General features: G+C 30.9%; 1 protein-coding gene across 1 annotated transcript; it reads right to left on the bottom strand.

Moving 5' to 3' along the window:
* Window positions 1-3,243: 3,243 nt before the first annotated feature.
* On the bottom strand, window positions 3,244-3,756 carry LOC114744939 (receptor-like protein EIX2). The gene has a single exon (XM_028933085.1). The coding sequence runs from the start codon at window positions 3,754-3,756 to the stop codon at window positions 3,244-3,246; it is 513 nt and encodes a 170-aa protein (XP_028788918.1).
* Window positions 3,757-10,411: the final 6,655 nt, after the last annotated feature.

Raw genomic sequence — 10,411 nt, 5'->3', positions numbered from 1 at the left:
TTGAAAGTTGACCAAGACTTTGAGGAATGAGGCCACTTAAAGAATTATTTGATAGATAAAGTCTTCCTAGATTTACAAGTTGGCCAAGATTTTGAGGAATGAAGCCGCTTAATAAATTACTTGATAGATCAAGGCTTCTTAGATTTACTAATTGACCAAAACTGTGAGGAATATTGCCACAAAAATAATTATATGAAAGTTCAAAGCGCATTATGTAAAGAACCCTCTACCTCAAGACATTTTAACCCATCACAAAACCTCTACTATGGTAGAAAAGGAAATTGTTAATACGAGCTACCATAGTAGAAGGAAATTTCATATTTTTAGAAATTGACTTTCAAACTCGGGTCAACCCGATAGACGTTGCATGCAACTAAAATAATCCATTTATATTCACTGGGCCTCCGAGGCCTCCGGCCCGGGTAACACATACATCAAAATCAGCCCATCAAAATAGTTTTTCCACCAAGTAAAACACATTCCATAAAGCAATAGCAATGGCCTCCGGCCAACCAAAATAGGGAGATACATTCTATTCAGTTTACAACAAAGCCGGGAAATCAAAGATACCAAAAAGCGGTCCTAAATGTGGCAATATAACTACTACTCATACATATACAAATGCTAGAGGCCTAAAGCTAACCCAGCTCAAGCCTTTGCGTCTCTTCCCGAAGGTGCTCGCCTAGAACCTTCTCCTGAAAACATTGTAAACCACGGGGTGAGACAAAGTCCCAGTAACCAACCTTTCCAATACTAGGTACTACTAAATAGGTGCTCGTGAGGTGTCAAGTGGGGCAATTCACAAATAATACATAATGATAGCCACAACAATTTATGCAAGTGAAATGATGCAATCCCATCAACCAAATCCCTCACTTTGGGGGGATTTTCAGGAGCCGAACCCGGCCTATCCCTCACTATGGGGGACGTAAGGAGCCATAAAGGCCTATCCCTCACTCTGGGGGACGTAATGAGCCCGAAGGCCTATCCCTCACTATGGGGGACGTAAAGAGCCAACCATCATGCATTAATGGAGGCCTTACCACGTGGTAGTAACAGACAAAACTCTCACCAAATTTCCAATTAATGCATCATGCTCAAATCATAATCAAGAGTAATAATCATTTCATAATTAACCCCATTCAGTGGCATATCTTTCACAATTCCACAATTTCATTCATCATAAGTCCAAACCCCACAAGACGCTTTTCCATTTTTATATACAACATATAGTTCGAACACAATTACTAATTGGAGCACAAAACACAAATCTACTCACAATACCACAGAAGCAAGTACTAAGGATTGGAAAGTGGTTACCTCTCGCCTGAGCAAGGAATAACAATCAACAAAGTGGCCCCGCGCACCACCAAGACTCACAACCGGTCTACACAAGCACACAAACATACAACCAACATATATTAGCATTCAAACTAATAATGTGGCCAAAACAACACTTGGGGACACAAAATTCCTATCTCCCATCAAAACTCTACCCAACTCAAGGGGTATAACTATCAAAACAACACTCCAAAGTCCTCAAAGTCTATTAAAACATCAAGTCTCCTTCCAAGCATCAATTATAGTTCAAACCTCAAGGGCCCACTATAGGAATTCAACCTCCAACAACCCATTTGAGCAATTAAGGTTCCAACAACAAATCTAAACCGATTAAACATCCAATTAACCCTCCTTAACATAACCCAATTCACAAAACTCAAAAAATCAATCTCTACATTATCATCCTCAATCCCAAATCATCCAATTTCATAAACCCTAACTCCAAAATTCTAGATTCTTTAAATCCAAGGAAACTACACCGATTAAATACTTAAACTAACCCAATGCAATCAATTAAACCCAAAACAATCGGTCAAAAACCTCAGTTCAATCACAACTTAGAAAATCTAGGGTTTCACCAAAAATCCTCAGAAATTTCCAAGAAATTCCAAGAAAGAAAGAAGATTAGAGGTTAAAATCACTTACTTGAGGTAATGGATCCTTAGAAATGCCTTTCTCAAGCCTCCTCCACGAAACCCTAGTAGAGCTTCTCTCTCCTCCTTCAGATTTTCCAATTTTCGCACATCTGAACCCTCCAGCGATTATATAGAATCGCGACCTTTCGCCGCGGCGAACTCCATCTTCGCCGCGGCGAACTAATCCCGAGAGGGATTACTCGCCTGAAAAACCGACTTCGCCGCGGCGAAAGCTTCCCGAGAGGAAACTCTCACTCGCCCAGAAGAACTTCGCCGCGGCGTGCCCTTACCTTCGCCGCGGCGAAACCTTCCCGAAAGGGAAGCCTCGCTCACCAAAACAACTTCGCCGCGGCGTCCCCAAGACTTCGCCGCGGCCAAACCTTCCCGAGAAGACACTCCCCTCTGAAACCCCCGGTTCGCCGCGGCGAACATACCCTGAGAGGGGTACGTTCACCTATTCCTCCAACCAACCTCAAATCCAACATAAACACCAAGATCAAGATTAAATCACTAATCTATCCTCAAAATCAACCCAAAAGAGGCTATTAAACCCGATAAAAACTTAGGATGTTACACATTAGCTTTTCAAGATGCCCTATCCAAGTTGGTAAATGGCCATTGAGTCAATTCTCACTCAAGTACAGTTCCTCTATGTCATATTTGATGATCTAGATAAATCGGAGTCACCAAATGCCTGTCCTTGAAGATTGCTCTCATGAAAATCTAATCTTTTTAAATGACAAATGTTTTTTACGATTTGTGAGATGGAAATTTCTAGTGTGGCCAGGAATTGATTCATGGAGATATCTAGATGGCGAAGGCTCCTTAACTCTCCCAACCAAGATGGAATTGAACTAAAATTGTTTAGAGAAAGGTCAAGGTATTCAAGGGAAGTCAAGTTTGATAGAGCAATAGGAATGGGTCCACAAAATACATTATATGAAAGATCAAGAGAAACCAGATTCTTAAACTCTCCTAGCCATAATGGCATTGAACTAAGATTGTTGAAATAGAGCTCAAGAGATTCAACAAAAGTCCAATTTTGAAACATATAAAGGATTTGACCATCAATTTCATTCCCACCTAGATTCAAGACCCGAACTCTAGTATTATTTGTAAAATTGAATGGGGGAAGAGGAGTAGACAAGTTGCCAAGTCCACATCCTTTTAATTGGAGTTGTGATAAAGAAGGAAGCATGTGAAGTACCTGGAACAAGTTGTGAGCTTCTCCAAGGTAGACTTCACTAAGATTGAGGTGTTGCAAAGACTAAAGTTTAGAGATCCAACTCATGTCATTGATGTGCAAATCATTCCAACTGAGATCAAGAAACTGCAATGCTGTGAGGTTTCTCCCAAGATTGGTAGGAATCTTCCCTGTGAAATTGGACCCAGCGATAGAAAGATATCTCAACCTCCCCATAGAACCAAGAAAGGTAGGAATCGAGATGGCATTGAAGTTGTTTCCACTCAAATCTAAATAAATCAAATGTTGCAACTCCAATAAAGATGGATCAACACTAGTAGCTTGTAGGGAATAGAAACTGAGATCAAGTTTGAGAACAGGACCAGTAACATTGTGACAAGTGATGCCATCCCATTGGCAACGGTTGGTTTTGGGATTCCAAGAGGAAAGGTTTTTATGTGGATCATCATAAATAGATGCTTTGAACCTGAGAAGAGCTTGTTTCTCTGATTCAATGCATCTTCCACACAAACCTAATGGGGCAATTCCCAACAACAAGAAAAGCAACACAAATCCTAATATGATGTGTCTTCCCATATCGATGAGAAAAGCTCTGGCAAAGCGAATTTTCTATATGGTGAATCTCTATCGAGAAGTGATGTGTGGGGTTCCCTCAATACACACAACTCATATTTATAGATGACTCTTTTTTTTTAACCAAAAAATGTGATAAAAGATAATCATGAGTTGTACACTTTTAAAACAAACTATTCACTTGTGGTTGTCTTCAACTTTTATGTTCAAATTATATATTAAAAGAATTTAAAAGATGAAAAATACGTGGTTAGCATCAAAGTACCGTGAGCACTAACAACAAACTAAAAGCAATTTACTTTCAAATTGCAATGATGCATCAATATGGTTGTTGCATATTCACATTAAATATTGAAATTGTTAAATATAGACTGGTTTAAGCAGGAAATTTAATTTTAAACTATTCAATTGTTTGGTCTATAAAAAATTTTTTTTCAAAAAAAACTATACTTACATGTTTGATCTTTTTATATAATTATAATATCATGCAAAATTTAAAAACAAAACAAAGCCATTGATATAAGCGGCCAAGGATATAGATTTAAAACTGTTTTTGGGTAAAATATAAATTTAAAACTTTAATAGCATAAAATTATTGAAGTTCGCCAATCTTGTCAATTTTATACTTGAACATGTTTCAAACTGAGAACAAATAATTTTGAATGACTACAATTAACAAAATCATTGAATGTCAATCAAATTAGAAGTTCAATAGCTGGACCAGGATGATCATTCTGGGAAAAAATAAAAAATAACATGGGACAAAATATTGTTGGCGAAAAAAATTTATGTGAAAAGAATTATAAAATGTAAAATGTGTCAATTTCTAGATTAATCATGAATGTAACAATTTTGCAAATATTATAAAAGTTAGGAACCTTTCTTGGCGAACGTTTGAACAAAATTTATTGTTGAAAAATGTTAAAAAAACTTAAAATAATTAAATGTAGGAGTTAGTTAGCTAATTTATATAGATTAAAAAAATAAGTTAAATTGATTAGTTGTAATATATTTAGAAAAATTGATTAGTTTTCGTAAAAACCCCTCCTGGTAATGTACTCAACAAAATTAATGTCGAATGGGTTGTTTTAAACATTTCAGCAACACACCATTTCCATCGTTGGTTCATTTTTGTTATGCTCACTCTAATTATATAAGAAGAATTTTTTGAGGATGATACAATCCTATTTATAAGAAATCTTAATAGGATGTCTGAATTAAATATTTTAATAAATATTTTATATTTTTTAAAGTACTTAAATATTTCATTTTAAGTATTTAAAAAATTTAAAATTGCTTGTTTAAATTATAAGGATTATTTTTTAAATGACATGACATATAATAAAAAATATAAAAAGATTGGCATGGCAAAAACCATTAACTTTAACGGTAATTTTAATGATAAGGGATTAATAAACAAAACACTAAATATTAGGGTTCTTAATTTAATTTTTTAAATATAAAGGAGGTTATACGCAAATGACCTAAAATTAAGGGAAGTTCTATATATTTTAGCCATTGTTTTGTGCATAAATGTTCAATGGATTGAGAAAACAATCATGAGAAAAAGAAAATGCTGCGTATCATGTTAGTTGGCTGCATCTCTTTCTCTGTTTTCTTTTTTCTTTTTCTTTTTTCCTTCTTTAATTATAGATCGTGGAATTTTTTTTCTTTTCTTTTTTTTCCCCAACTGGGTTTGCTTTTTCTTGCACTAGGCTATTTTAGTTTGGAGAAATTAATTATTTAGTCATTCTAGGATTCACATAATTCCGGCTCAATTCCAAATATTTAATTTATTAGTGTATCTCAATATATTAAATTTGAGACATTTAATTAATTGGTTCTTTTATTTTATAATTCATATGCAATTCATCCTAAAAAATTATTTGTATAAACTAACCAATTAAATGTCAAAATTTTAAGTAGTCTTAGTTTCAAGGATTGAATGGTAGTTGAGTTGAAACTATATCTCTTTTAGTTACATGTTTAGATAAAAAGAAATAATGTACTTTTTATGATTCTCATAAACTGAGAAAAAATTTAATTTGTGCTTTCCATAAAAAATTTTAAAAAAATAAATAACTTTTCTTTGAAAATCACTTTTTTAAAGCTTTCTGTGGCAGAGAATTAAAACAAACTTAATGAAACGTTCCACCTAATCTTCTAATATCATGTGAAATCATCAAATGACCAGGTCAACCAAACTTTTCGTCAACGTAATTTTTTTTTGGCATATTTTATAGCTACCGACACAATGCTTAGCTTTATTCTTCTCTTCTCTTTTCTTTTTTACCAGAATTTATTCTTCTCTTTTCATGCACGTTCTTGCTTTTTTGAAATATTGATGCTTATGGATACCCTACCTTCAATAATTTCATGGTTGTTAGAAAGAACCAGATCGTCCAGTTCAACTAGTTGAACCAACAACGAGCCTTAGTCTTATATAGAACCTCTTTTTTTGCGCTAATTTTTTATAGAGCAAAATAATGTTATTGTTATGAATATAATAATATCTTTGTGGATGTACATATATCTCTCACCATCTCCTATATCTCCTATAGTCTCTAATATCTCCCATTATCTCTATATCCCTCAATTATCTCATATTATCATGTAATCTGTAGATTCTATCGAATGTGTAAAGCTGTGCCTATAAATAGAGGCCATATATAATGTATTGAGTGCACTTGAATGGAATGAGAAATACTCTCTCTTGTTGATCCTCTCTTCCTCTGTATGATTCTTCTCTATATTTCTTCTTTATTTGTAACACGTTATTAGCACGAAACTCCAACCAAAGTGCGTATGATATACTTTTCTACCCCATCATAATCTTAGAGCATCATCTTTATTATTTTTCTAGAGTATCATTTGCTCTATTCAAATAAAAATACCTCAAGCATCATATATATGGTGTTTCAGAGTATCCGTATTCCTATTCAATTTATCTAGGATAATCTAAGCCATTATGTGGAATTAAAAGGATTATCTACTGTTTTTTTAAACATCGGGTTCTATGGTTATGATTGGAGATTTTCCCCCCTCTATTTCTTATTGACCTGACGTCACTATTTTGATGGAACCCGAAGTTCCAATAGATACTAGCAGTATCCATAAAGATTTACCATCTAAAGTTAAATGGCTAGAAGCCATATAATTTTAAGTTTTCATCTCATTGTAGTTAAATGGCCAGAAGTCATATAACTCAGATTTTTCATTCTTTTCAAATTAAATGGCTAAAAGCCATATGATTTTGATTTTCTATATTATAGCCAGAAGCTATACAAATTGAAGTTTTTATCTTATGGCTAGAAGTCACACATATATATATATGGGGTTAATTCTCTATTTTTTTAAATGACTTGAAACCATATATATTTGATATTTTATCTTATTAAATAACTCGAAGTATTTAGGTATAAATTTTCCATTTTATGGCTAGAAGCAATATATATTTGATTACTGTTATTTTATTAAATGGCTAGAAGCCCTGTAATTTGAATTTTCTATTTTATGGCCAAAAGCCATATATATATATATTTTTTTTATCTTATTAAATGGCTAGTTGCCATATAAATTTGATTTTCTGTCTTACGGCCAGAAGCTATAGATATTTGAATTTTTTTATCTCATTAAAAGGCTAGAAGCGTTATAATTTGTATTTTCTATTTTATGGCCAGAAGCCATATATATATTTAATTTTTCTTTATGTATATATATCATGTTGAATTTTATATTTTATAGCCAGAAGCCATTTATATATATTTAAATTTTCTTTTATCTTATTAAATGGTTTGCATTCATATAATTTTGATTTTCTATCTTATGACTAGAAGTCATAAATATTTAATTTTGTTATTTTATTAATTGGCTTGAGGTCATATAACATCAAAGTTTTATCTTATGGTCAGAAACCATATATCTTTAATTTTTTTAATTTTGAAATTAAATAGCTAGATGCCATGTATCTTTATTTTCTTTATTAAATAGCATGAAGCCATATAGTCTTGATTATGAGAAGGATCATTATATGGTTTGTTTATAAAAGAAAAATTATGACAATTAGAATTATAAATAATGTAGCCCAGAAAACTAATGACTATATAGTGAAGGATGTATTGGCAAAAGAGTCTATCTTTTCTCTTTATTTCATATTACATTTAATTAATTTGAAATTCAAGTTTTATTTTTATCTTATTCTCATATATTTTTGACATTCAATTTGACATTTATTAATATTATAATTTTCTTATTACCAAATGGCCAGCAGCCATTACACTTATGTTATTAAATGACATGAAAATAATAACTTATGATGTTTTTAAAACCCTAAAGGCTTATGGTTTAAATATGAAATGACACAAATGATCTTTAAAAATATATATAATTTTCAATATAGAATCTTGAAGACTAATGACTTATAAATAGCCCGGAAGGCTTATGATTCAAATCTTCCTAATTATATAGTTTGATTTTAGTCCTTATGGATTTTTTTTTGCTGAATTTATAAATTTATAAATAAGTTTTGAAACATTACATAATATATACAAATAAATAAAGTTTTTGAATAACAAAATATCGAGAATATATATATTTTGTTTAAAAAAAATACTTCATATTTTTTATAAAAAAAAGGGTATAACAAAAAGTGAAGTATATCATATAGTGAAATAATAATATATTTTAGTTCCTAAAGAACTATATATAACTTTTTTTTTTTGAAGAACTATATGTAATCAAAAAATTGATATAGTTCCAGAAGGACTAATAACAAAAGATTGATATAGTTCGAGAAGAACTAATAGCAAAATGTTGATATAGTTCCTGAAGAACTAGTAACAAAATCGATATAGTTCTTGAATAACTAATATAGTTCCCCCCATTATTTTTGTGGGCAGAAAAAAATTGATAATGAAAAATTATGATCCATAAACATTTATATTAGAATATTTGCTTATCAAATGGTCTTAAGGTGATAGCTTAATTAGATTGAAATCTATTCTTATATATGAATCAGGAAGCATTTGGATTTCCAAGTTAAAGATATGTTATTAGCTTACTATATATTATTCACTGTATTTGAAATACAGAAATAAGAAAAATATATTTATATAACTCACACTTGAGAGGGAGATTGTTGAAATACAAGTGTGAATCATATTGGATGGAATTTGTTATTATTAATATTAATGGCATTCCTTATATCTCGTATTCTTTTTGAAAAAGGCTCGATAAGAGTCAATGGTGCTGAACCTTCCATGAGTGCACAAGTTTTTACCATTAGGTAAAAGATGAAAAATAACGCTTTAAAAGAGCTATATCGTGATTCATTATCCTGAAGATAAAATTTATAATTGATAGCATATTCCTTATGAAATATTAAGGTGAAAAATGAATAATATGACATGGTAATAAGAAGTTTACCAATAATTGAGAATAATTTTATAATAAACCAGAAGTTTATATGTAACATCTTAAATTCTACTCTAAGGATTTAAATATTAAAAAAGGGTTCAAACTGTTATTTTCTCTGTTTTACCTAGGGTCTTTAACTTCAGTTTACCCCTAGTGTTTTCTTTTTTACCCTCCACCGTCTTTCTTTTCTCTTCCTCTCTCTCTCTCCCCGCGTTTATTTTGGTTGCAGCATCGGTCATCTCTCTCCCTTCTTTCTTCATCATTTCAGATAGTTTTGATAAGTAAAACTATTTCTAATTACAAAACTTTCTTAATGAAAGTTGTTCTACTCAGTCAGATCTATCTAATGATAGTAATTTTGTGTTGCTTAGAGAAAATTTTTGATATAGAGTTCAGAGTTTTGATGGGTGTTCACCACAGCATTGTAGATCTGTTATAGTAGATCATTTTTTACCGGTTTAAATTTGTCTATTTATTGATTTTAGTATTTAAAAATTAATTTTTAATTAAAATATATGTTATTTATGAGATATATCATATTTATACCGATTAAAATTAAGTTAAATAATTTATTTGGGTTGTTTGACATATTATTAAAATTTTAATCGGTTTAGTTTTATTTATTGGGTGACTAGAGGTTTTAAAATAATTATTGTAGTTAAATTTTCTTATTTATGAAAAAAAATATATATATGCCATTAAAATTTTGATTAGATTATTTATATATATAAATATTTGAGATACTATTGAATTTTTGATGGTTCGGTTTTGAGGTTTAAATTTCAAATGAGATTTTTAGAATTTAGAATATACTAATTTCATATTTAGAAATTTTAGAAAATTCTTTTTATTAAAGTAAATAAGTTGGAGGATGTAAATAAATAATTTGGCTTGTTAGAAAATTATCAATTAGTTCTAAAGTACTTAATTTTGGATTATAAGAGTTGTGAGAATTTAGAATGAAAATTAAATTCCATTAGGAATTTAACTAATATAGAGAAGTTTAATTAATTAATTAGTTTGTGTTAATATGTGGTTATATTAATTGTGTAGATTAATTTTTGGTTGAGCAAAGGATTGACCTTGTGGTAATTCTTAGTATTGCTTTGGCGAGAGGTAACCACTTTCCACTTGTTATATGTGCTAATATGTTGTTTGTGAGTATTTTGCTATTTTTAGAATAATAGTTGATATTTGGAACTTTAGTAGATATATTATATCTTTTGAGCTATGAAAATTGTCT

Source organism: Neltuma alba, unplaced genomic scaffold, assembly GCF_004799145.2.
Source record: "Neltuma alba isolate B1F8T4 unplaced genomic scaffold, ASM479914v2 tig00000766_pilon, whole genome shotgun sequence".
Lineage (NCBI taxonomy): Eukaryota > Viridiplantae > Streptophyta > Magnoliopsida > Fabales > Fabaceae > Neltuma > Neltuma alba.
This window is presented reverse-complemented; position numbering and strand designations above follow the sequence as displayed.